The sequence below is a fragment of the Falco cherrug genome, chromosome 3 (genome assembly GCF_023634085.1).
Source record: "Falco cherrug isolate bFalChe1 chromosome 3, bFalChe1.pri, whole genome shotgun sequence".
Taxonomy (NCBI): Eukaryota; Metazoa; Chordata; class Aves; order Falconiformes; family Falconidae; genus Falco; species Falco cherrug.
The window spans coordinates 14980651-15008604 of record NC_073699.1 but is presented as its reverse complement, the minus strand read 5'-3'; the positions used below and the strand labels follow the sequence as shown (position 1 = coordinate 15008604).

Below are 27954 nucleotides of genomic sequence, written 5' to 3'. Positions count from 1 at the left end.
AGGCCCCTTCAACACCACGGCCACTTTCCCTTGTCATGCAGAAGAGCACGAACACTGACCAAGCCAGGTTCCAGGTGAATCCCACCACCAAGGCCTACCTTGCTTTGCAGAAAGGGAAAAATTAAACAACACTTTTAGGGTACTGTAGAGATGGGCATCCCACCAAGACTACATGAAGTCTGATAGTCCACAGGGAGCCTCAATCCCTATTTTGTTCATGGACATGACTGGAACTTAGCTTCATCTCCCCCATGCTTTAATCTCCAGTGCTTCTGCTGCAGCAGTGTATATTCCAGTGCAGGATGCCTCGCTCCCTCTACTTCACAGTGGGCTATTTTTATCAGACAAGCAACAATTACTATTTTGGGCAAGCGAAGATTTTGGCAATGCAGTGTGCTTCTCCCAGCCTTGCCTCCGTCACTCCCCGGTCTAGCAGAGAGGACAATCATGTTTTACCCTGCATCCTCCAAGGCAAATACAGAAGAAATGCATTTGCAGTTCTGATCCATCACTTTGCCCCAGACACTGAAACAAATCTAATTTTAAATCTAATGAACAAGAACAGAGAAAGAATCAAGGGCAAGAAATTGATGAGAAACAGATTCAGACTAGAAAGTACAGATTGTTAACTAATTAACCATGGTGACATGCTAATGACAGATGTAAAATCTTCACTTCTTATAGTCTAGAAGGCAACACTGGATTGGAAATGTTTTGCTGTGGCTAGATGCAGTCATTCATGGGGATGGTTTTCAAGCCTGTGCTATGCAGAAGACAGACTATAATAGCTCTTTTATTACTGTGATGGCAGTATCCAGACATGGCAGCGCACTGGGAACTCTGCAGACATCAAGGTACTGGGAAGCCAGCATAGCCAGAGGGCATCACTGAGATGAGTGTTCTCGTGCAGCTTTCAACCAGAATTTTTCAGTTGGGGTTTTAAAAGTATACAAATAAAACCAGCTTGCATCTCAGTAAGCCTCTGTTAAATCTTGCTCGCAAAAGGACCAATGTGCAGCAATACAGATTAATCCAAGACAGACAACCATCTGCCCCCTTCTTTAGGGGCAATTCTTGGGGAATCCTCATGACAAATTCCACCCACAATCTACAGCAGTCGTGACAAGAGGTCTGCACGTCCTCCTGCTCAACAGTGTGAAGAACAGCAGGCAGGCCTTACAACTCCCTTGCAGGGAACTATATGGCAGCAAAAGATATGTAGACACTGTTTAAAGGAGAATGTATGTAATGAGCAAGCTGGCCTAGAGACAGGAAAGAAAGAAAAAAAAAATAATACAGGAACTGGGCAATAGCATTAGTCATCTTAATCCACTCAAGAGTGTCTGGAGATCTGAATTAATAATCTGTTAATTGAACTGCGTGCTTTTCTGCTGGCTGGACCGATCTGTGTGTGAGTCTTCCAGGCAGCCACCAAACAGGCTAGGTGCAGCTCCTGAGGGAACACCAGAACCCTGCTGTCCTTGAAGCCCGTATCTCCCTGTACTCATGATCTAGGCAGACACACGTTTTCAAACACAGCTAAGACAGGGCTGGGCAAATGACAGCTGGAAAAAGATAAACATGGGCACCAATTGGCCCTTCCCCTGAAATGGGACATTTATAGATGCTGCCCATACACCCCAGCATTCCAGCGTGTTCAGCCCCACATTCCAGTGCCAGGCGTTCCTGGGCTGACACGGGCTGCTAAGGCACAAGTTCTCAAATGCTGCTCTGCTCTGGACGACACTAGGGCTGTTCAGCAAAGAGGCAGCTGCTTGCATGGGGCTGGCTCTCCCCCTGTTTCCATCTACTAAGTTACGCTAAGACAGGCTAAAAATACGTTAAATCTTTTCCTGGTAACACTTTTCTGTGTGAATAGCCAGGAGAGAAAAGCCAAAAGCTGAGGAGTATGGGGAGGAACAAAACGAGACAAAGCTGGGGACAAAGCAGGGCTTTGATCAGCATGAAAGCGGAAAAGCAAGAGGACCTGAAGTCAACAAGAGGACAGATTAATAGAAGAGGAGACCTGTCTGGATGGAATGAAGTGGAAGCAGTAAAGGTAAAAGAGATGATTCTGAAAAGACAGAATGGGAATGCAGAATCTGATGATGACAGCACAGAGTCGTCTTGCTGCAAAAGTAGGAAAGGAATGGAGGTGAAGACTGAAGATGTGTGTGAAGGAGCAGGCAGAAACGCGGTGGAACAGGTACGATGCAAGGAAGATAAAACACGAACAAAGGAAGCAAAGATGGAGAGGTGAGGTGAGATTTTAAACAACACAGGAGAGACTTTGTAATCTGTGAAGTTTGTGAAACCTGGATTTTCTCTTGGCTGAGCTGCCACTACTTATCAGGGACTGAAATGCAGGTCACGGGCAGGAGAATCCCTTATCAGGGCTAAGTCATGATATGTAATCACTGCCACTTCGACTTTTGCAGTCCTAGCTGGATCTTGACTTTCTGTCAATACTTTTGGTATCAGCACGCTGCATCCCTCCTCCTCTCCAAACACCATTCCACAATGAATTTACAACTTAGCTGTGCACGCAACATTGTCATCTTCTGTGCCAGGAAGGACTTTCCCCTCCCTCCTCTGCAGCTTTCAGGAGTTGCTTCCTTCCATGACAAATTCACTGTACCCTTCTTTCCTGCTGGGCTGTTCTTTCTGCCTTGTTCAAGACGCTCCTGTGCCTTGGCAATTATGCAGGCTGCCTCCCTTTCCAAAATGGAAAGCGACCTGGCTTTCTGCTCTCCTTATTTCCATACTCTAATCTTTCTTTTGTGGCTACCTCCTGTTCCAGTGTCAAAGGCTACCACAGTTCTGCTTCCCAGTTTTCCTCTGCAGAGAGCACTGTCATCTCTCACACCAGGGCACAAGGAGAGGGCAGTGACAGAACCACGGCTTCCCCCACGCATGGACCCACACCTCAACAGCCCCTCACTTACAGTGCGATTGACTCTCTGTAAGCCACTGCTGGGCAAAGCAGCCAGGGTCCGATAGTCCAGTCTCAAAGGCTCACTGGTGATATTCTGGAGAGGGGCAAGGGGAAGAGCAAAAAAACACAAACACCAGGAAGAGATCAGGCCCGCAGTCAACTAAATCAACTAGAAAGAGCAATTAAAAGGACACCACCCCTAGTAATAAGCAAGGCCTTATCTCCAAACTGCTGAAAGTTCCCCACTGCCTGAAAATGAACCTGGAATTGTTCCAAACGCAACCATGGGGATCCATGACAGAGGGCGGGCCTGAGAAATCCTGCAGGGAACACGTTGCTCTGGGCCCTTGGTCACCCACTAGTGCACAGATCCCCACCACTCCTCCTGCCCCCACCTGTACATGTCCACTCCCTTGTAGGGGGGGCGGAGAACATGACATACATACCAGTTTTGTCCAAATAGCATCCAGAAAGGCTTCCAGTCTGAATTTGGAGACATCTGGCAGTGCAAACGTACAATTCCTCTACGGTATCTTTTCTCAACCTTAACTCACACTCATTGTATAATTTCATTTGATTTCGCTTTGCATTTGTGTTTCTGTCTGCCTTTCTAATTCTAGCCACTGTTTTCCACCATTCCTTCCTCAATCACATTACAGATTTCTTAATTTCTGGTATCTTCTCCTATACCCAAGTCTTTTTTCTTTTTTTGGGGGGTGGGGGTGGGGGTGCAGAGGGTGGGGGTGGAGAACGTAAGTTATGGGGAATGTGCACTTCTAGCAATTTCTCCGGCCTTCAAGTCCAGTTGCATCCCTTTTCTGTGACTCTCCAACCCTCCCACCATGCTCCTCACCTCTGCCTCCTCCTCAAGTTGCTGTGTGGCTGCCTCCCGCTCCCTACGCATCCACTCCTTCCATGAGACAGGACAGAGTCAGAGCAGCATCCAAGTAGCACAGGCAAAGAGAGAGGGAAAGAGGTCAGCACCATGCTGGGCAGTAACTCCAGAGGGGGGACAAAGGAGCACGAACAGGGTTGGCACCAGGACAGAGCAAGCAGAAACCCAGCACATACGTTGGGCCTGGAGAAAGAGGAGCTGGAATTCTGCATAACCTCAATTATGGCCAGCAAACAGATGGGAATAGACACCCTGTACAACACAAGACAGGGTGCCACGACACGAGGGGAAGAGAGCAGACGTCTCTAAGATCCTCAGCAGGGTCAATCCTAGGGAAAAGCGAAGGAAGCTCAAGCCCCCACCAAGCACAAGCTACACCATCACCAAGGGAAGGCAAAAGATTGCTTATTGCTAGAAGAGACATCTTGACAGAGGACAGGCTGGAGAGGCTGGAAGGGAATGGAAAAACATATCTACAGAGCCCAGGCCTAGCTGTCACTAAGGAAAAAGACCTAAAAAAATCACATGCTTGTTAACAGCGTCGCAGCCAAAAGACTATATATCAAGACAGAAACTGTACAAGCATAAGGCAGGGCTTAAAATCAGCAGGTCAGCTCTCAGTCATTCAGCACAGCACAGGAATGTTGTAAGAGTTGACCAGTGACTAATCTCACAAGCCCCAGCTATGGGCTTGCTTCCAAGCTGCAAGAGGAAGGTAATAACATGTTACTTGTCTTAAAAGAATGATTTCTGTGCATTTGTACTTTTGTGACTTTTTGCACAGCACCTATGCTGCAGAGTGAGGGCTCTGGACAAAAGCAGCATCATTCTTTTGTTCTATTGCACGTTGCAACCCTCCTGACTGCTCCTCCCAAACAGCAGCAACCAGATGGTCCAGTAGTCCCAAGGCTGGAAGGATGGGAGGTGGAAGGCATCTGAGAAATACAGAGGGAGCTAACTCAAAGTTCTGATAAGCACCTAGGTCCTTTCTCTTCCAAAGCTTCTGCGCATTACCACTAGCAAAAAAATCAATGTCCCACATCACACACCCCTATCTCCAGACAATAATGAGCAACATGAGAAGACACTTAATGCTCTGGAGGATCTCAAGACCCAAAGAGATATTTAGGGATATTTAAGCTAAAGTCTATTCTGAATCTGGTTATGCTTAAGTGTTATCTGTAAGGTGAGTGTTCAAGCTGACACTAATCTTGTACATGATCCTTCCCTGAGGTCTCAAACTGAAGAGACAAGAGCACCAGCCAGCCCAGATGGAGGTGTGGAATGTTCAAAGTTCATTTCTGACAACATCTGGGGAGCCTGGGGAACCTCTGAATTAAGACTAGAAAAATAACTACAGCTACGGAGTTGAGACAAAGAAAATGCACCATGGAACAGCCCATGGAGATTTGCAGTTACTGATATTTCTATGGGAAACTGAATTAACAAAGAACTGAACTTGAAAGATGTATGCAGTGACTGCAACAGTGGTATATGAAAACCTCTACAGGACTAATGGGCGAGTATAGCAAAGCCAAAATTCTTCCCATTTCTTCAGTTCACAACTTTACTGTAATGAGACACGTTTGATCTCTATCACTCTTGTGCAAAACTGAACATGAAACACTGAAGGCTCTGGCACTGAGGTGGCAACTTTCTACAGCATCACAGTGGCTACCACAGAGTGCCGGCTCCATCACTAGTGTAAAATTAATCATCAAAACCAGTATTAGAAACAGAAACCCAGTTTCAAGGTCACACTGAAAGGCAACAGCAGAAAAACATGTCTTTGCTTTTGAGACTCAGGCTCTCAGGAATCCCAGTAAGTCAGGAGTCTGTAGTATCCACTGCTACCCTCCTCCTAGTAGCCCAACAAACTGGCATCAAAAAATGTGAGAACTTTCAAAGGCACAGGCAATTCTGGAGGGGAGTCTTGGTCTCTGCTTATCACCAGGCTACAGGCAGAGTTCTTGGCTCTTCAGAGGTTGGGACAGACAACATTGTAATTATACTAAGCCACACTATAGTGAGACAGAGGGCAATGTATAGAAATAAAGACCTTAGAAGTCCTTAAATACACATCACTGCAACCTCAGAACATTGATTTAAAAAAATCTGTCATATGTAAAACATCCAAGAAAGACGAACCACAATTACTGTGTATTGTTCAGCCTCCAGGAAGACTAATGACATTTGTTAGAATGTACCCACCTTTGTTTTGAAATGTTGCTGATGGCTGAATGACTAGTTATTGCTTAGTTTTCTTCTTTTAAATTAACTGTTTTAATGAAATTTCAAGTTGAAGTTTTCCTAAAAAGCTACCATAATACCATCAGCACTTTTTAAAATGAGATATGGCCAAGACTAAATCAACAATCATAAAGGTTTTTCTGTTGGTTTTTTTTTTTTTGGTTTTTTTTTTTTTGACAAAGTCTCTGGGGTATTTTTAAATAATCTCAGCATCAATTTTAGAAAAGGCTTTATCTACCTAAGACTGAACTAATGCAATCTGCTTAGACAGAGCAGCATGGTTTGAGGGCCAGCAAGTCGAGGAAGGTGATCCTCTCCCTCTACTCTGCTCTGGTGAGACCCCACCTGGAGCGCTGCATCCAGCTCTGTGGCCCCCAGCATAAGACTGACATGGACCTGTTGGAGCAAATCCACAGGAGGCCACGAAGAAGTTCAGGGAGCTGGAGCACCTCTCCTATGGGGACAGGCTGAGAGAGTTGGGGTTGTTCAGCCTGGAGAAGAGAAGGCTTGAGGGACCTTACAGCACCTCCCAGTACCTAAAGGGGGGCTACAAGAAAGCTGGAGAGGGACTTTATATGAAGGCATGCAGTGATAGGACAAGGGGTGATGTTTTTAAGCTGAAAGAGGATAGGTTTAGATTAGATATCACAAAGAACTTCTTTACTGTGAGGGTGGTGAGACACCAGAACAGGTTGCCCAGAGCAGCTGTGGGTGTCCCATCCCTGGCAGTGCTCAAGGCCAGGCTGGATGGGGCTGGGAGCAGCCTGGTCTGGTGGGAGGTGTCCCTGCCCATGGCAGGAGGTTGGAATGAGATGATCTTTCACAGCCCCTTCCAACACAAACCATTCTATGATTCTACAATTACTTGTTCTTGGTTTATCCAGGTGTTAGAAATGCTGATGATGACTCACAGTACCTGAACTCCAGAGACTATCCACATTCATACACTACCAATACAAAAGCAGTAGGAATACCCTTTGCTGTAACAGTAACACCACCAAATCAGGTTTCCTGAAACCACAACAAACCACTTTCAGTTCTTTCCTAGGCAAGGAACAAGACATTTTATAGAAAAAAACTAAATCTGATCTAAATTGGCTCTCCTATGAGCTGAACCAAGCGACCTGTAGAGGTCCATTCCTACTTGAATTGTTCACAGGAATAGAATAGTTTGGGTTAGAAGGAACCTTGAACGGTCATTTAGTTCAACGCCCCTGCAATGAGCAGGGACACCTTCCACTAGACCAGGTTGAAAATTATTCTGAAGGTCATTCCACTGCAAGAATTTCCATCTAATTGTAGATCTCAAACAGTATCAGAACACCTTGAGATACTTAGGACAGAAATTCCTTGCCTTTTTTCCTGCACATGCAAGTATCAACCTAAGCTGTAGGCCAGCAAAGCTAAAGCAAAGCTTCCAAAGGGAGTGTGCAACACATCAAACCCCTTTCGTCTCTCCACCCCAGTGTTTCATAGAATCATGTTCTGCATAGCCCGCTGCAATCAGTGACAGAAGGCAGAGTAGGATTATATAATATATGTATGTTTAGTGAGTACATGTATCATAGAGTCATTTAGGTTGGAAAAGACCTTTCAGATCAAGTCCAACCATTAACCCAGCACTGCACAGTCCAACACTGAACCATGTCTCCAAGTGCCCTATCTACTCATCTTTTAAATAGCTCCTCGGATGATGACTCAACCACCTCCCCGGGCAGCCTGTTCCAGTGCTTGACAACCCTTTTGGTGAAGAAATTTTTCTTGAAATCCAATCTAAACCTCCCCTGGCGCAACTGGAGGCCATTGCCTCTTGTCCTATTGCTTGTTACTTGGGAAGAAGAGACCAACCCCACCTCGCTACAACCTTCCTGCAGGTTGTTGTAGGGAGCGATAAGGTCTCCCCTGAGCCGCCGCCTCTCCAGGCTGAGCACCCCCAGTTCCCTTAGCTGCTCCTCTTAGGACCTGTGCTCCAGCCCCTTCCCCAGCTCTGTTGCCCATCTCTGAACACACTCCAGCACCTCAATGTCTGACTTGCACTGAGGGGTCTAAAACTGAACCCAGGATTCTAGGTGTGGCCTCACCAGTGCTGAGTGAGGGGGACAACTGCTTCCCTAGTCCTGCTGGCCACGCTATTTCTGATACAAGCCAGGATGCTGTTGGCCGCCTGGGCACACTGCTGGCTATATTCAGCTGGCCACAGACCAGCCCCCCCAGGCCCTTTCCCACTGTCCAGCTTCCCAGCCACTCTTCTCACAGCCTGTAGCGCTGCCTGGGGCTGCTGTGACCCACGGGCAGGACTCGGCATTTAGCCCGGTTGAACCTCATACAGCTGGCCTCAACCCATCGGTCCGACCTGCCCAGATCCTTCTGTAGAGCCTTCCTGCCCTCCAGCACATCAGTGCTCCCACCCAGCTTGGTGTCATCTGCAAACTGCCTGAGGGTGCACTCGATCCCCTTGTCCAGATCATCGATAAAAGATACTGAACAGAACCGGCCCCAGCACGGAGCCCTGGGGAACGCCACGTGTGACCAGCCGCCAGCGGGATGTCACTCCATTCCCCACCACCTCTGGGCCTGGCCACCCAGCCAGCTTCTAACCCAGTGCAGAGCACACCTGGCCCAGCCACGAGCAGCCAGTTTCTCCAGGAGATGCTGTGGGAGATGGTGTCAAAGGCTTTACTGAAGTCTAGGTGGACAACATCCACAGCCTTTCCCTCATCCACTAAGCGGGTCACCTTGTCATAGAGGGAGATGAGGTCAGTCAAGCAGGCCCTGCCTTTCATAACCCCATGCTGGCTGGGCCTGGTCCCCTGGTTGTTCTGTACATGATGCGTGATGGCCCTCAAGATAATCTGCTCCATAGCCTTCCCCAGCACCGAGGTCAGGCTGACAGGCCTGCAGTTCCCCCGATCTCCTTCCAGCCCTTTTTGTAGATGGGCACCACACTGGCTAACCTCCAGTGTTCTGGGACCTCTCCAGTTTGCCAGGACTGCTGCTAAATGATGGAGAGCGGCTGGGCAAGCTCCTCTGCCAGCTCCCTCAGTGCCCTTGGGCAGATCCTATCCGGCTGCATAGATTTGTGCGTGTCTAAGTGGAGCTGCAGGTCACTGTTTCCTACTGGACTGTGGGGACTTCATTCTTCTCCTCCTTGTCCCTGTTCTCCAGCTCAGGGGGCTGAGTACCCAGAAAGAAGCTGGTCTTCCTATTAAAGACTGACGCAAAGAAAGCATGAAGTACCTCAGCCTTTTCCTCATCCTTGGTGGCAATGTTCCCTGCTGCATCCAATAAAAGATGGAGATTCTCCTTGGCCCTCCTTTTGTTCCTAATGCATTTGTAAAAACATTTGTAAAAACATTTTTTTGTTATCTTTTACAGCAGTGGGCAGCCGGAGTTCTAGCTGGGCTTTCGCCTCTCTAATCTTCGCCCTGCATAAATTTGCGACATCCTTATAGTCCTCCAGAGGCTCTTCCAAAGGTGGTAAATTCTTCTTTTTCCCCTGAGTCCCAGTCAAATCACTCTGTTCAGCCATGCTGGTCTTCTCCCTCTCCCCTCCCTCCCATCGCATGCCTTAAAGGTCATACAGCCATCTTCTTGTTCACTGCCCATCTAAAACCTTAATTGTTTTTCCCAAAACAAGCAAAATCTCAAGCGTTAACTAAATTATAAAGATCACCTCCATCCAGAATTGCCAACACATCTAACACTCTTGTGGGGTAGCAAATGTAAAAAAAAAGCTGTGTTTCCAACTACAGAAAGAACCTAGAGAAATATTAGGTATATCTAAATTGGAAACCTGAAGAAACACCCTCAAAATGTGCACATAGTAGTTATCTGCCAGGAGAGCAGACTCCTAACTGACAATACTGAAGAATTCTGTTTTCCCTCATCTTCCGAAAGAGTTTGACTGCATAAATTACAGTTTTAAGTGGGACAACTAGAAAACCCAAGTCCTCGAGGGGCTCGACTCTGCTAATCTTTTTCTGTGAAAGGCTGAAACAGTGGGCAGAAATACTAAGTTCTTATACCGCATCAGGAAAAACATCATCTGAACTGAGGAGCACAAACTTGCAATTGATGAACATTGCCACTTCTTCAATTCAGGGCAGCTCTGAGCAGTGTGTTCTCATCTTTGCTCATAAAAGCTCTGTCAGGTCATGGAGTGCTCTATAGAGAGAACTGATTAAATGTGGGACTTTCAAGGTAATAAGCCATTTTTCTCAAAGTTTCAGCTTGGCCAGGAGGTACCAGCAGGTAAGAGAAAGACGAACTCTGTAAATAACAGAAGAGTACCACCAAAAAGGTACATAGGAAGGTATGGCAAAGCCAAAAAGCAGCTAGCATCACTGAATGGTGTGCTATGAAGAGAGAAGGCCCAAAGCCCCCCATGGCATTAACAGCTGGGTAGAGATAATTTGTGGCATTCTCCTTAAGGCTCACAGGCTTGGCAGAACCACTGTCAAGAACAGATTCTGCTACATGAAAAATCTCTCACCACTTTCTCCATTTCTTCTCTTTCCCACTGAGTTGCTTCTCTCACCATTTCCATCTCCTAGGAGAGACCAAAGTTAGAGCCACTTCACTCAGTGCTCTCTCCCCACTCGGAGCACCTGTAACCTCATGAAGATTTCACAGTCCCATCCTAGCGCACTCCTGATAAAAGTGCTGGGACCTGCTGATCCCATAAAAAGGAAGTCCACTACCCATAATTCTGCAGATTCCATGCACCAAGGGAGACACAAGAGATTTTCAGAAACTTTTTCCACTCCATAACATTCTCCCAGCATACCCACCTTCTGTAGGATCTCCAGTTCTTCAGGGCTTAAATCCCGATCAATGGAAGAGATACTTTCCAGGCTATTCTTGCGCCCAATACCAGCAGCAAAAGGGTTTGCAATAATTCCTGGGGACATCTGCAAAGCAAAAAGGCAGTAATACATGGTGGAAGCCTACAGTGTGTCATACAAAAAATTCCATATTCCCGGTCTCCCAGATACGGAGCACCAAGATGATCCTAGGCAAGTCAGAACTCTTTCACAACCTGAAACCTTGTTTCAGCTGTCAATTATCCAAGGCACTTGAGATCTAAGGAAGATGAGTTTAAACTGCAATTGGTACAGAGAGGGGATAAGCTGACAAAGGATCAGGTACATATTCTTGTGGAGAATAAAAAAGCTTACTTGCTAAGCCTTGAAGAAAAAAGGCTGAGAAAGCACAGGACTGCTATGGGTAAGTGTTTGCTTGTGGGGAAAGGCAAATACCAATAAAAAGACAATTTACTTTAAATGTAACATTGGCACAAGAAAATATACACATAAATAGCCTGGAGAAAATTAGCCTGAAAATTTGAAAAGCTATATTTCTAACCAGTGCAGTGATGTTGTGAAACAGTTCTGAAAACAGCAGAAAAGAGACAGTCTTTAGCGACTTGCTTTTATGAACTGGCAACCACCTCCAGCTCATACAGCGGGAGACCAGACTCTGAAATCTGGGACCTCAAAAAAAAAAAAAAATTCTACAGCAAAAGATTGGAATAATCTAGCGATCTTCTGTGAAGAAAGAAGCGGGATCTTTGTGGTACTGGTCACTGTGAGGGCACCCTGCACTTCAGTTCTCACCTCAATCGCAGCTGCAGCCTTGGGATCAAAGCCATCACACACTAGCACAAGGAGCGCATCACCCACACTTCGGAGTATCTGTACTGCTTCTGTATGCGTCATTCCCAGCAAACTCTGGTGATTCACCTCCAGGATCCGCATTCCCACCTTCAGACGGCCATCTCGGGCCGCAGCCCCTGAGGAGCTCACCTGTAACAAATGGGGGGAATCAAGATATCACCTAAGGAGGTAAGAGAAGATCAGAGAGCATGGGGACCATCAGGAAGAAGTAATGAGAGAGGACAGCATACGAAGGAAACAGGGAGAAAAGGCTGCAGCTACACGTCAGGGAAGGCATCTGGAAGTATTTACATGTAGTTACAGAAAGGAAAGGAAGAACATGTACAATTTGATAGAGGAAACAGGTACAGAAGAAATATCTTATGGGAGATATAAAGAATCTGTATTTGAAATGTGTCGTCCCAAGGAAAGAAACTGCTTTTGTTTTATCAATGAAGCAGGTGAGAAAGAAAGCTCTTGCATCTATGATTTATCTTCACAGAAAGGAAAGTGTAATAATTTTTTGTTGGGAAACACAGAAAATGCAAGCATAGGGATAATTTTTGTGGATTAAGATAAATGAGGCATAAAGACTTTTTCCCTGTCTTTGGGGTAGAGACAGGCATAACAAATGACGCCTGTCTGCCATTTTCCATCCTCTCTTTCGCAGAAATAATGTTTAACTCCTATTTTCTTTCCTCAGCAAGTCACAAGAACTCATACTTGCCTGATGTACACAAGCCGCTACGAGGGGAAGCAACTACATGCAGCATATTGATAAGGCACATGAAAGCCAGAGTTTGTCTTACAGAGTGCAAGCATCCATGTACGTTTGAGGAGAGAATGAAAGTGCATGCTTTGCCACCAGAACAAAGGCAATAAAGGCAAGGAGTTCTATTCATATTTTTTTCCCACTCCAGAGTGGGAAAAAGAGACTGCAGGACTTGCTGCGGGTACAAAGTGAAAGAAAAGGAAAAAAAAAAATCCCCAAACCCAAACACATGCAAACATGAGGCTCGGGAGAAATACGCAAGCTGGGGAAGTGAGAAAAAAATTGAACAATAGTGATAGAAGTTACTATCGGGAACCAGACAGAAATACAGGCTACAACTCAAAGTGCCTTAGCGAAATGAACAGAATCACCAAATGGACATTACTTTTTCTAATGGGAAAACAAGAAGCTTGAAACAACAGGGGACGTACACACAGTCAAGCTAGGACCTAAATACATTTGGTATTTGTAACGACCTCGCTGGGAACACCACAGACAAATGAACGGCTTCAGTTCAAAGGCCCACTCTTAAAGCCAAAGAACCAATATAACTAAGCTTTACAAAGAGAATTATGACCAGTGCTACACAACGGCTTTGCAGAAAGAATGTCGATGTCAGGGTTCTCAAGCAAAGCCTATCAATCTATGACAAGAGAATAAGGAGCACACAATGGTGCACAAAGGTGGTTGCTGGGTGTGGGAAATGCAAGGACATGCATGACTGGTTGTCAAGGGACGATGGAGGCACAGGTAACATCAGAGGAAAGAAAAAAAGAAAGGACTACTGCACACCACATATTACTGGGATCAGAGAGGCAAAAAAACCCAAAACAAACGAAAGGCATAGGTGTTTGTTGGATTTATGAGAGCTGTTTTAGAGAAAAAACAGATACATGTTTAATAAAGTACCTGTAAATAGAAGAAAAAATGCTGCATGCATTTATATTTATTTTTTTATATTTGGGGGGAGGTAAAGCAGCCATGCATGCCTACACAGAATTTCTTCAGGCCTGTAAAGGAAAACATTTAAGTGTGTGTGAGCGCGTGTGCATGCACAAAAGTGGGCACATGCAGCCGAATGGAAAAAGACCGAGTACTCACAATTTCTTTTCCAGGGAGAGCAAGTGCATAAGTGTGACAGTAGAACACCCAGAAATAATGGGAGGAGGTGAAGTTAATGTAGAAAAATGTCCTTAACGCCAACTGTCATCTATATTATTGATATGTCACTGAGGGGCACTGAGCTATCCCCGTTGAGACAGATCATTAATTTCAAATTGTAGATATAATTTATACTTCCCACGGTATTCAACTTGTAACATTTCATCAAGAAGGTTTTAAAAAGGAAGAACTCGATTACAATTTTTTTAAAAAACTACAATTAAGGGACTCAATGGAAATGCAAATTAAGAAAAACTAAGGAGAAAGAAGGTAGCAATCAGACATCCAAAGAGGAGGGAGAAGAAAAAGCACTACCTTATCTCTCAGTTATTGGGAATATACAGACAAAATAACAGAAGCAGGAAAGACACTCTGGTTAGGACAGATAAGAGAGATCAAGCTGAAGTAACACAGTTGAAGGAACAGCAGAAAAGTTCAGTGCTTTGGTTCTCCACAGGTTAAAATAACTACTATTTTTTAAAAAAAGGCAGGAGGGAAAGGGGTAAACGAATCCTGCAACAGGGCTGAACTGTAAGCCTTCCAAACTCCTAAACACTGTAACACTGAAGAAGATAAAAACCCCCTACCTTAATCATTAAAAATAATCAGTTACAATAATTAAAGTTACTTTTTAAAAAAGTAAGTTACAATAATCTTAGATTTTGTTTTACTGCTATTAGAAGTATTGCAGTTGAACGTCCAGCTATTACTTTGATAGACTGATTTTACTCTTTTAACTTTAAAACTCAGGTAAAGAAGTCGTATCAAGTAATAACTTGTAATAACAATTGCTGACCACTCCCTTCCTTTGGAAGTAGCCCATTATTAGGAATGGTTACTGCAACTGGCAACTATGGAGTGCCCACCATCCAGCAAGTATTATTAAGACCTCTAGAGCTAGAGCAGAGTTTCTGCCCTACCATACTAGCTGAAAAGGGAGCCAGTGACACTAACGTGAACATCCAAAGCCCCTTTGGTCAGCATGAAGACCAAAAATTACACCATTTATCACTATGCTCTGTTGCTAACAAGAAAGAAGAGACAAAATGTTTCACTAAGGAGCATAAGCTTATACACAGTATATTGTTGAAAAGAAAATATGCATTACTTCTTGGGGAAAAGTGACATGACAAATACATATGCCCGCAAGCAGTCATTTGCAAAGGAAAGAGAACAAAATTACATACACGTTGCATGGCACAGGAGGAAAGGGGAGCAATTCATAATGTCATAATGTTTTTGATGGAAGGAGAGAAGAGCATGCATGCTTGAGTGGGCAGGAAGGCCACAAGCATCTGGGGGAAGCAACAGGAATGAAGGAGAAGAGGAAAGATGCATGGGTTCATGTTATACAAAAAAAGGCAAGAAGCACAAGGCAAAATAAAAGCAAACCCAGGAAATGAAAGAAGAAATGCGGCTGTTGCAGAGGAAGAAATATGAAAGGAAACAGATGTGCCTCCTTCAGTGGATGGAGGAGAATTGATGTACCCAGTGAAAAGTGGAGACAGCGTATCAGACAAATTCCACAGGGATCACCCTTTTCCCCAGCAGTCCTTGCATGCAACCAAGCTGCAGAGTTAGTGGTCTGGTACCTTAGAAATGAAGATGCCTTCATCAGTGGGATCAAATGGGTTTCCAGCATGACCTTTTGCTCCACCCCGGATGCTGATGCCCAGCTTTTCTCCTGGAGCCTTTTCAATGCATATTTCCTGTAAACACAGAAAAGGTCTCCTTGTTTCTGGGTCATGTTCAGACAGGAGCTGTTGAAGAAACACTCCTAGTAGCTGGCCATATTCTAAATACCCTGAAAAGGACCCGAATTAGGCCTTTCACCCATTTGACACAGACTTTTGATGAGTCTTCTGCCCTTTTCTGTATTTCTGTCCCCTGTTCAGGTCTGGTCTTCATGAAAACTGATAATTCTCTGATCACAGTATCACCATGGGCATGCCAAGAGGCCCTCCACAGTCCTCAACTGGATAGATACTTACAAGAGATATATATTTGGATTCTGCCCAAAGGGAAGGAAATTTCAACCAGAAGGTTAATTTGCACTCTAGTTCCAGACTTCCAACCAGGTAAGGAATTGCCTTGAAAAGTGATCCTTCTATAAAGAGAAGTGTGATTCCCCGCCCCGTTCTCTTACTCAGAACCTACCTGCATGCCAGGTGGTGGCGGATCTCGCCTTACTAACATAGTCAGCTCCTGGGTGTTAGAGAGCAAGGCATTCACTGCTTCCTGGTGGGTAGCATGGCGCAGGTCAATACTATTTACCTCCAGGATCCTGTCCCCTACACGGAGCCCACTGCGAGATGCCAGTCCACGGGGAATGACCTGCAAAGGATCATTAATATTACAACTAGAGAAGGAAATTCCCTCTCTCCTTGGAGAGACACCGATTGTGTCCCTAGGCTATCCTCCAACATCCTCTGAGGCCTGTTTTGACTTCTTTCTCTGCAACCCAAGAGGTAACGTTATCTGTGAACCCTGGCAAAGAATGAAGTAAGATTTGCTTTAAAGTGCCATTCGATATACTCTTATATCCTCATATTATCATTTTCATCCGAACCACTCCCGTGTCAGCTTTCCCATGACTTAGCCTGTGACTGTAACCAGAAGACAGCTTTCTCACAAGAACTGAGAAACTCAAATGTTAAACTGCAGGGCTGTTGCTGGAAGTGCATCATCTACCATTACAAACAGCCACTGTACCAGCACTGACAGTGTGAGTACACCTCCAGTCCTCAAGAAGTGCTCTAGAGGAGATCTTGAGAGCTACAGAGTTACTAACCAAGAAACCTAACTTCTATTCCTGGTAAAACAATAGAGTGAACAAAGGCAAAGATCTGTGAGCATGTGGATAAGCAAATCCTGCCTCATTGACCTGCTGAAGCACTGCGAGAGAAACAATGAACACATGAAGGAAGCAATCTGGTAGATGTAACTTCTCCACTTCCGAATGGTTCTTGACAAGGTCTGATGCAAAGTCTATCAGAGAAGCTGTGTCCACTAGACGGGAGGAAAGGCCACTTTAATGAAAGCTGGTTAAAGGAGAGGAAACAAAGGGCAGGGCTGGACAGCTGCTGCTCAGGACACAGAAGATTCACTGGTAGGGTGCCTGAGGGGTTGGTACAGGACTGGTGTTATTCAGCACATCCACTTGTAACCTGAAAAAGGTAGTGAACAGTGAAATCTCCAAATCTGCAGATGATATTGTGCTGGTTTGAGCAGCCAGACACCACCCTGGTGGTGGGGAACTTCAAAAGGGGTGAAGAAAACGCATTAAAAAGACATGAGCTTCAGCACAGACAACGAGTCTATGGAAAAACACCTTGAACCATGCACACACAACACTGAACTCAGAAACAGTAACTCAGGCAAGTTCCTAGAGACACTCACATGTTCTCTGAAATTATGGGCTCTGCATGCAGGAAGAGACAAAAAAAAGCCAACAAAACTTTGGGCATCATCAGAAAGGGTACTGAGATGAAGACAGACAGAATCACGTACATCTCCAGGACTGTTCAGTTCTCTGTTCCAAAAAAGGCAGAGCAGATGGGGACCCAGAAACTGCACCGAGGACTATGCAAGGATGATGGTGACAGGCCACAGGGTAAGGTCTCCAACACCAGTCAGAGTATCCTTGGCGCTATCCCTGGCACTTCCAGAAGGAAGGATAAAGCTTTCAGGGTCTTGGGCTACAGGGAGTGCCTGGGACCTCTCCCTGGGGCTGGTGGTGCTCTCACCAGTGGAAGGTGGGCTCTGATCATGGTGCCAAGCTAGCAGGTGAAGAAGCTACAGGATGAGGTGAGCATACTGCATAGCATCAGTGAAAATGAACAGGAGAGCAACAGGCTCTTTGCAGAAACACTGCAGAGAGAACAGTCCCAATCCAATGTTGTACAGAAGGGTCAGCTACAGGCTATGCTTAAACAAACAGCAGAGGCTCCCAAGCTGGAGAAGGCTGGGAGCTTGAGTCTGCTGGCAACACAGTGAAGAGTCCTTCTCACTACGGTCACGCACCTGAAATTTTACAAGGTATAGTGCCTTGTAGCAGATGAGGAGAAACAAACCACACAAAAGGAGGCACTGAAGCAATCCCAGAATGAACACGTCGGCACCAACAGGAAGCATCAGGTTAAACCTACTGCAAACCGCTTCTGCAAGGGACAGAGGCACACATCTGTCAAACAAGACATGCTGTTTCAGAGGCTTGTTGCTAGCCAGAGGCTTGGATCCAGTATGCTCTGAAAGGCAGCTAAGGCAGCAGTATGCCCTTGCAACCCTTGCAGCAGTGGAGGGTGTAGCCAGCCAAGGGAAATGATCATTCTTCACTGAAGAGTGCTTGTGGTGTTGCATCTAGAGCACAAGGCAGACACTGATAAAGTGGAATGAGTGGAGCAGAGGGCCAAGAACATGAACAGGGGTGTTGAGAATACATTGTACAAAGAGAGGCAGAGACCTGGGGGTTTTCATTGTTGAGAATGGGAAGCTAAAGGGGATGTTGCCGTTGTCTTCAACTACCTAACACAACGGTACAGAGAAAACAGATGCCAGGCTCTTCTCAAAGGCACACAGTGGTATAGGGAGAGAGGCACCGGATCCAGGTTGGAACAAGGAAAATTCTGTCTAGATATTAGGAAAAAAACATACACCATAATAGTAGTTAAACAGTGGAAGAGAAGTCCAGAGAGGCTGTGAGATCTCCATCTCTGAAGATACTCAGAACTTGACTAGACAAGGCTCTCAACAAGCTGATACAGGCTGGCCCCATGCTTTCAGTGAGATCAAATAACCTCTGCAGGTCCCTTCCAACTTGAATGATCCTGTGACGCTACATCTTGAGAAGGACGTAGCTGGATTAGAGGAGGTCTGGAGAAAGGCAACAATGAGGGGATGAAGCAGCACCTTGCAAGGGGAAACAAAGGCCACAACTCTCAAGTTTGGAGAGAAAGCTGAGGAAGGAGAATGAGTGAGGTTTACAACACTGAAGGTGGTGAGTAAGCTGAATACAGGACTTCTGTTTACCAAACTGACAATACCAGAATGGAGGAGCATGTCCCACAGTGTAACCAGTGGGACACTGGTTTAGAGCAGATCAAAGAGTGCTTCTTCAGGTGACAGGTAATGATGTTCTGGGACTTGCAGGCATAAGTGTTGGAAGAGACAGATTCAGTATGCCCAAGGGACAAGAGACGTGTGGATGCAGAAAGAGCTAGGCAGGGATGTCCTCTCTCTCACCCCTAATCCAGTAAGTGTGGATGTGTGGGACTACAAAGGGAATGACCTGCAGCAAGTGGCTGGTTTTTGTGCTGTCTCTAAATAGCGTCAGCTAATGCCACTACTGGAAAGAGGGCAGTGGCCCACAGGACACTGGCCTGAATGCAGAAGAGTGTGTCTGTTTTTCCTTGCAGTAACACACTCATCACACTAACACTTTCAGAGTCATGACTGGTTTTCCAAAATGCCTGCGTCTTTCCAGGATTCATTAAAAGCTAACATAAGCTCAGCAATTTCAAAAGCTAACTCTCCCCAAACAGTTCAGCATGAATTAGACAGGTTTGCAGGCTTTTATGTGCCATTTACGTTTCTACAACAGCAGCAGTATGTCTAGTATAGGCTAACTCTTTACATATGTACGCATCCTTCTCCCATCCCTTTTTCTTTTCTCTTTAATTTATTCTGTACTTCTTAGACTCTTGCATCAAAATCTTTCATCTTAACCCCAATAATTAAACAGCTCAGGAGTGTCCACTGCTAGGCTGCTCACACAGGACTCTACCTTTGAAATGAAGACACCTGGTTCATGAATCCCAAATGGATGGCTTGAATGGTCACTGCCTCCTACGATGCTGAGTCCCAGGGGACCACCTGCTTTTACAAGGTGAATTTCCTTGAGGGAACAAGAAGCAGAGTCAAAGGGAATAAGGGATACCACATAAGGACTACAAACACTGAAAAACATGGAGTGAGGGATGTTTTACTTGAGTGAGCACAAGGTAAGCACCCACAGAACAAGGGGATTCCCCATTACTTCTCAACACCACAGTTAACACAGTGGAACAGCCCTCATCAGACTAGCAATTTTTCAAATGAAAACCACCCAAGATGACACTACCCCATATTCCGACAGACAGACTCACCTCAATGGGATACTGATCCTCCAGGCCTTTAGACAGATGGTTCCTTTGCAGCGAAGGTGTCTCCTCCGGTGGGCTCTCCCCATGGCTGGGAGGCGGTGGTGGGGAGTGCATGCGCACTCGTGGCACGCCTGGCGAGTCTCCCTCGCTGAGCTGCTCTACACCCTCTCTCTCTACCAGCAGCACGATGGTGGGGGAGGATGCGGTAAGCAGCGCTACTGCCTGATCATGCCTGGCTTCTGTCATGTCTACCCCATTGATCTAGAACAACCCGCAAACTCAGCGTCAGACCATCACCCGAGTACACCCTGTCATTTTAAGCACTTAGCCAAGCACTCTAAGGGACCCCATTCTGCTGGAACACTGCCCCGCCTCGAAAGTCTGTTCCCCAAAGCAATTCTCAGTCCTTCCTATCTGGCAAAGGGACACTGAACCTGTTCATTCCCACCTGACCAGAATCTTCTTCCTAGACTTACCAGCCCCTTTCGCACCTTTTCTGTATACCTCCAAGCCCTAACAGCATCAGCAACATTCCAGGGGACCATGAAAGCTAAGTACGATGCCCCACCTCCTGGAGCACTACAAACCTAGCTATTGCCCAGACGATACTGCGGCTCACGCATTACCAGGAAAGTACCTGCCATTCCTTCTGGGCTTTGCATTCCAGCTTTCCTACTGGGTCACGACAAAAGAAGCCCAAGAGGTTGCACTACAGATCCAATATGGGAAGACGACAACACAGTGATTGCCAGAAGTGATGCCATGGCACATAAATGTGTCATAGCACCAGCTGCCTTTGCACTAGGCCATTTGCCCTTATCAATCACTCTCAAAGCCCAGACACAGGCACTGAAGAGCATGACCTGATGTGTAACAGGACCTGTCACTGGCCACAGGGTTACTGTCCACCCATGCTGGGCAAGGTTACAGCAGTCTAGGGAAGATGTCAGTTTTAAGCCATAAAAAGTGTATGCCAGGTATAAAAAGACTTGGAAGCACTGAGAAAGAGACTGTTAGTCCACAGTGACTGACTGACTGACACAAAAAGAAAGCTAGAATTCTTTTGGACAAGAAAACATCCAATATGCTATGCCAAATTAATCTCAAGAATACAACTACAGTTGTCTTGTGGAATCAGTGAAAGATATAATGCTTCAGACAAAGAGGCACTTCTAGTACGCACAGGGAAGAAACAATGTCATTCGTACAAAGCATTGAGGAGAACTCATCTGAAAAACTACACTATTCTCATCCTTCACATACACAAAAATTATCTAACATAAGTTAACAAGATGCGCAGAAAAAAAGCTGCTATGACAGGCAGGGAAACAGAGAGCCTTTCCTACAAAATTAAAGATTTAAAACAGCTTGCCTAGAAACTCAAAGGACCAGAAAAGATGTGACTGTTCTCCATTAATGTATGAGGGATGGAATACTGAGAGGAGAGCTAAGCTAGAAGAACACTGCCAAAAGGATGACACTTGCCATGAAAAAGCTGAAGCTGAAAATGAAAAAGTTTCTAGTTCTTAGGTTCTGGAAAAGCTTTCCAAAATTAACAATGAGGACATGAAAAGAACAGCTGTTAAGACGGAGTTTGATCAGCTTACAAAATAATAACATGACTTTGTAACAGCAACTGAATTGTGTAGCCCAATTCCTCACTGGCTGATTCCTTGAAATAATATAGTACTTCCCAGTACCTTCCAAGAAAGCAGTTTCTGGACAAAGCTGACTGCACACAGTCTGTCAAGACTTCGTCCAGAACCTCCATAAACACCACCATCACCCTCACCCAACCTGCCCCATCCCATCCAGAGCCAAGTGTGCTGTGCTCCGTATGACATGGAAGACGACAGGCAAGACAGCCCTGTCCTGTGCTGGACACAAACAGCAAACTCTCGGCCCCACAGCATCCTCTCTACTCAAAGTATTGTCCCCAAAGGGACACCTTTGGCACCAACCATAGAGAACAAACAGAAGGCTGCGAAGGCATGCCAGCCTGCACATGCATGCAGGAAGAGGAAGGATGTAAAGGTAGTTGGGTAATGGCTGCTGAGCATAAAAGACAAGGCAATAAGCAAGAAAGATAATGAATTAAACACACAGGTGCACAAACCTTAATTAAATGCAGATAACAGAGACAAGACTCAAGACACTTATAGATGGATCATTAAAGGAATCATTGAAATGGTAACAATTAAAGAAATGCAACCAAAAACTTGGTAATCAATTTGCAGAGGAAATCAAGATTATCGTGGGTTATCAGAACAGCTCTCAAAGGAAAGAGCAAACTTGCTACAGGAAGTTTTAAGGGGCACTGTGGGAATGTGCAAAACTTATTAAAGGATCACGGGTGGGAAAGGGCAGTGGATAAGGAGAGAGGAGGAACAAGCATGGGGAAATGGAGAGGGTGGAAAGTAAAAAGAGGCTGATAACAGGCAAGCAGGCTGCTGGTCAGTGTGCTTGTCTGGCCAAGCCCTGTGCCAGTTCACCATCTTTTTACCAAAAAAAAGGATGCAAAAAAAAAAAAAAAAAGAGTACCACCTGCTCTATCTTTTTACCAAACTCTGTTTGTATTAACTGGGTGAGTTTCCTCTGTATTCTGGGTAAGCGTGCAAGATCTACTAGCAAAATTCAAGTCAGACCAGCCAGCAAATAGTAATCCAAAACACGCAAATACCCAACAGCTGGCCCAGAAACCAGATAAAAGGCTCCTGGTCTCACCAAAGAGCCTTGAAGAGCTTGCCGCTTGGGCCAGAGACTGAAGAGACCTGCAAACACGAATATTTATGTGAGCTGAGTGAGGGAGTGTATGTGCATGTTCCACTAGCAAACCTTAAATCTCATTAGCCAGAGGGTAAGAACAGAGTTAAACTGGCTGCATTGTTCATGCCCTATGAGGACTGTTTGTGTTTATGCACGCAGCTGTAAAGGTACTGACCCCTTCTTGCCTGTGTAAACCTGTGGCCAGCCAGTTAAGTGGAATCTGCACTTAGCCTTCCTGATGGCTGGAACCTGGGAATGGGGAAAAGCAGCAGCCTTGTGTCCAGTGGACTGGGAAGGGAGGATCCCCTTGGGTCCTCCCATCTGCCAGATACACCAATTTTTAACAAAGATGACATGCGGAAGAGGCGTGGCCCTTCGGTTTTTATCACCAGATCAAGGCCCAACATATTCCACAGACAGACCTGCTGGAGCAGCATGCACTCTTGACTTCACGCATTCCCCTCTTATTTTTCTGCCACTGCCAAGATGTATACCGAAAGTATACAGTGGTACTTCCCTGGACTAGTGAGCAGGGACACAGGAACTCCCCGAGTGAGAGGTACATGATATGTAACAGCCTTTGATGGCATTTTACTCATTAACTTCTCCATTACCTGGCAATCATGATGCCTTCCCAGCTTTTGGACAGCCTTCAGTGGCCTTTATTGCTATGTCTCTGCTTAGCAAAAGAACAAGGCCAGCCAGTGCAGCAGCTATCAAAGTGCCCAGAGGAAGGGCACAAGTGTCATCTAACCTCTCCCAGAGCCACACATTTTCCTGTGTGCCAGGGAGCTGTATTACTCCGGCAAATTTCTTAGTGATCAGACTGCTGTCATTAGGACCCGACGTGTCGCCTGGTGCTACTACTGTAGCCTCTACTGTACTACAGTACTGTACTACAAACCTCGCCCAGAATGAGTTTTCTTCAGTCTACTCCCAGTCCTATCCCAAAAAAACTAGCGGCCCTTAGCCACTGCTCCCAGTCCTGCACCCTCCCTACTAGATCCCCATCCCACGATTTGAACTCTCCAACGCTCCCCCACCTTGCAGTTGCCTGCTCCGTATTTTCCACTACCAAAATCACTCTCACGACGCCTGTGATGACTCTCAAGATACACTACAATATGGGGAAAGCTGGAGAGTTAGTAGACAATCACTGGTGAGTTTTGTGGGGTGTTAACTTTGGAGAGAGATCTCGGCTGGGCTCTTCAGTCCATGTACTCAAAGCTCCCTTAAGAAAGTAAAAGGAGCTATCCCAGTCCTCCCCCTGCAGGGAAGTCCAGGACGATTTAGAGTACAAGGGAAGAGTATGAAGCTGTGCTGTATTTCTTTTCCTAAGAAAACAAAGATTCTTTGGCAAAGCGAGAACTGAGGCATGACTAGGAGACTATGTTTCTGGAAATGGGCTTCTGCCTGCTGGACCTATGAAACCACCTCTGTGTCCCAACAAGGGCCCTCCTGCTTTCCCCATGCAGATTACAGGGGAACACATGCAACCTGCCCATTCCAGGAAACACCACATCCTGAAAAACTTTCCCATAAAAATGGGCAACCGCTGCTTCAAAAGAGTTGCGGTAAAGAGGAAATTTACAGGTTGCTCTGCGGGCACTGCTTTGGAGTGAACAGACACTCTCTCAACAACCAGTATCACTGAGCCAAGGCAGCCCCACAGCTCCAATCTAGCACCAGCTTTTGCCAGAGATACAGCAGAACTCACACCACTGCTCACACATCTTTTACAGCACGCAGATATTCTCAAGGATAAATATCACCAAGAAGATACGAGAGGCTTCAGGATGTAACACTACCACTGTGTGGATATCATACTTAGCAGCGAACTCCACAAGCAGGAAAGGCAGGATGGCAACTGCTGCCAGAAGGCATGGCTGTTGGAGAGGCGACAGCCAGGCAACTCGCAGGAAGGCACAGAAGTTACATAAATAGTCCAGACTAGGTAAGTGTTCTCCTAGAAGACAGTAATTTGTTCCTGCTTTCAGCATAACTGAGCACAAGATTTGAGCTGCAAGTGATGATCAGCACCAAACCTTTTATGACTAACACACACTTCAGCGCGGGTAACAACCTCGAGAGCAGAGGACCATGCTTGAGAGCACCGACCTACTTCCTACCTATGCAGGAACACTGCACTCATCATTGCACTGACGACAGCAAGGCCTTCGTCCACATTATCATCTGACATAGGCCCTGAGTTCTGTAAGCCCTGAGCCCATACACTGCAGTCTGAAGACACTGCAAGCTATTAGTAGAGAATTAGATCTGCTTTTCCTATGAAGCTGCCCACGGATATAAATAGAGCTGCTAATGTGGGGTGGGGACAGATTTGACCTGACTCTATTTCTGAGATCTCATGTCTCCTTCTTGCCACAGGTAGAGAAAATCAATACATGATAAGCTGTGTGCCCGCAATTATGCCTCTCAGTCATGCCTCTGTACCAGTGGAGCATCAAAAGATGAATAAAACCAGAATAATTTAGGTTGCCTGGCAACAATCAGGGTCAGGGCTTGATTTTGGGAGGAGAGGGGAGCACCAGCAACGAGGGAGAGATGCTGTACCAGTTCAAGTCTCCTGCCAAGATACGAATGTCAGACCTGGGCTAGAGCTCCACTAAAATTTTGTGCCAGAGCAAATACAACACAGCCCCCAGCCTAGGGATAGAGCAGACAGAAGCCAGCACTGACAAGGCTGTATCAGTGTTTACTCACGCCAGCTCTGTGGTAACACGTGCTCTTACCACAACAGCTGGATCAGAAACCCACCACCAGCACCAGGATGCAGGAGCTTTCACTTGGAGGCAGCATGCGAGCTTGGGAAGAGGGTCAGGAGACTCAGCAGACTCTCCCCGCAGGAGGGGGAGCATGTGATGCATTAGGCAGAGAGACTTGGGGTTAGAGGCAACAGTGAGATCCATACCACCGACACAAACAGGAAAGGAACCCGGGGTCGGAGTTTCAAATGAAAGCAGGGGGAAGCACTGCAGTACACCCTGCCCAGCTCCACACCACCCTCAGGCAGCCTCCCTCTGCTTCAGCCTATGCTGACCCCTGCCACCCTGCTCTCCACGGAGAGCCCGTCAGCTGTGCCCCAAAGGGGTTCCCTCCCCACACACTGTGCTGCGGCAAAGGCCACCAAGGCTGTCCTACGAGGCCCTGGAGGGACACCAGGCTAAGGCAGTGCCGTCTTATCATCCCCCTCCAGCACAGCCTGGACTGCCACATGCCATTCCTGTGGGGAAGCACTCACACGCAGCACTTGTGGAAAGGGGAGGCATTAACTGCATTAACCGCACCCACTACAAGTCACGGGCAGGGGTAGAACTACCAAGATTAAATGCTCTCCCAGAAGGCCCAGGAACCGAAAGAAGGACCCCCAAAATCCACCTTCAATGACAGAAAAGCAGTCCCTGAACAAGGAAGGGCAGGGAGCTGAGTCAGACCCTCTTCCCTGCACACCCACACTCACCGAGATGACCCGATCTCCTACGTGCAGGATTCCGTCCCGATGGGCTGCACCACCCTCTGCAATCCGTGAGATAAAAATCCCCTGAAACACAGGCAGAAGAGTCAGAGCAGCCTGGGCTTCCCCTCACCAGGCCTTGGCTTTCCAGAATAGTTCCCGGACACCAGGCAGGTCTCAGCCCTTCCCCCTTCACAGACCCCTCCCCTGCCCTGGCACTTCCCATTCGTTTCTCACTCCACACAACCCCTCTTCTGCTCCTACAGCCACCTGCAAAACCTCCAGCTGCAGCAAAGCCTTCATGTGGCTGGGAGCCCAGAATATGTGTCAAGAGGACAGTAGCAAGATTAAATGTCACTAGCAGGGACTGTGAGCCCCAGCTCCACCTCCCTCTAAACTTCTCTCCTTCCCCAATTTAAGAGCAGATTCTGGTGCTCAGAGCCCGCCTGGCCCACCAGCCCAAGGCCATGCTGCCATGATGCATGCCCATGGGTAAGGAAGACCCCCGTGCTGCTCCCCAAGTAGTTCTGAAACATGGGGATTAAGCATCTTCCTTCCCATGGAATTGTTACTGACCGTGTCACCAGCCCGGTAGGGTGTCGAGCCTTTGCCACCAGCAATGCTGAAGCCCAGACCCTTCTCATTGCGCATGAGACAGGTGGAGTATCTCTCTGTAGGAGGTGCCCCCTCGGGTCGCTCTGGGAAGCGTAGACCACCTCGCCTTTCACGAGGGCTGTAGTCATCCTCAGGGCGCAGCGGTGTGACAGTGATGGCATTCTCTGGTTCCACCATCCGCTCCCGCAGAACTGTCATGGAGACAGAGCTTCCCGATCCACGCAGAGCTTCCACCGCCACGTGATGCTCAGCAGAGTGCAAGGACACGCCGTTCACCTGGGGACAGACAGAACCAGGCATGCTTACCTCCATGCGGACTTCTTTCAAACAGCTGCACAGATGGCTCCAGCCCAAAGGAAGCACAGCTCATCCCCTAGAGAGCTGGGTTGACACCTTGTTCCCACAGGGGTACCCAGATCTCACCTGCTGCCTGCAAGGGAGTTTCCCTGCACTCACACAGCACAGGAGGCTCCCAGGCCAGGGCAGCCTCTGCCAAGCACAGTAAAGGCTCATTTCAGAGGAGTTCTACCCCACCAGTGAGCTCCTGTTTCCCTTCAATAAGGACATCTACCTCCTCATACACTGACACACGCAGGCCTGTCAGCCTGACCTCGATGCTGGGGAAGGCTATGGAGCAGATCATCTTGAGGGCCATCACGCATCATGTACAGAACAACCAGGGGACCAGGCCCAGCCAGCATGGGGTTATGAAAGGCAGGGCCTGCTTGACTGACCTCATCTCCCTCTATGACAAGGTGACCCGCTTAGTGGATGAGGGAAAGGCTGTGGATGTTGTCCACCTAGACTTCAGTAGAGCCTTTGACACCATCTCCCACAGCATCTCCTGGAGAAACTGGCTGCTCGTGGCTGGGCCAGGTGTGATCTGCACTGGGTTGGAAGCTGGTGGGTGGCCAGGCCCAGAGGTGGTGGGGAATGGAGTGACATCCCGCTGGCGGCTGGTCACACGTGGCGTTCCCCAGGGCTCCGTGCTGGGGCCGGTTCTGTTCAGTATCTTTTATCGATGATCTGGACAAGGGGATCGAGTGCACCCTCAGGCAGTTTGCAGATGACACCAAGCTGGGTGGGAGCACTGATGTGCTGGAGGGCAGGAAGGCTCTACAGAAGGATCTGGGCAGGTCGGACCGATGGGTTGAGGCCAGCTGTATGAGGTTCAACCGGGCTAAATGCCGAGTCCTGCCCGTGGGTCACAGCAGCCCCAGGCAGCGCTACAGGCTGTGAGAAGAGTGGCTGGGAAGCTGGACAGTGGGAAAGGGCCTGGGGGGGCTGGTCT

At 47.0% G+C, this 27954-nt stretch overlaps 1 protein-coding gene across 42 annotated transcripts in view; it reads right to left on the bottom strand.

Moving 5' to 3' along the window:
- SCRIB (scribble planar cell polarity protein) overlaps positions 1-27954 on the bottom strand; it is a 116604-nt gene that overhangs the window by 36666 nt on the left and 51984 nt on the right. For 19 of the 42 annotated variants that reach the window (XM_055703698.1, XM_055703653.1, XM_055703656.1 and 16 more), the window contains 11 exons: positions 26625-26939; positions 26055-26135; positions 19811-20068; positions 19450-19560; positions 15825-16001; positions 15260-15376; positions 11696-11884; positions 10871-10990; positions 10573-10629; positions 3789-3845; positions 2946-3029 (listed from right to left, as the gene is read on the bottom strand). In XM_055703698.1, coding sequence (XP_055559673.1) covers positions 2946-3029; positions 3789-3845; positions 10573-10629; positions 10871-10990; positions 11696-11884; positions 15260-15376; positions 15825-16001; positions 19450-19560; positions 19811-20068; positions 26055-26135; positions 26625-26939 — 1566 coding nt within the window. The remainder of the gene's footprint in view (positions 1-2945; positions 3030-3788; positions 3846-10572; positions 10630-10870; positions 10991-11695; positions 11885-15259; positions 15377-15824; positions 16002-19449; positions 19561-19810; positions 20069-26054; positions 26136-26624; positions 26940-27954) is intronic. The other 23 variants (XM_055703697.1, XM_055703660.1, XM_055703671.1 and 20 more) reach the window with 5 other exon arrangements.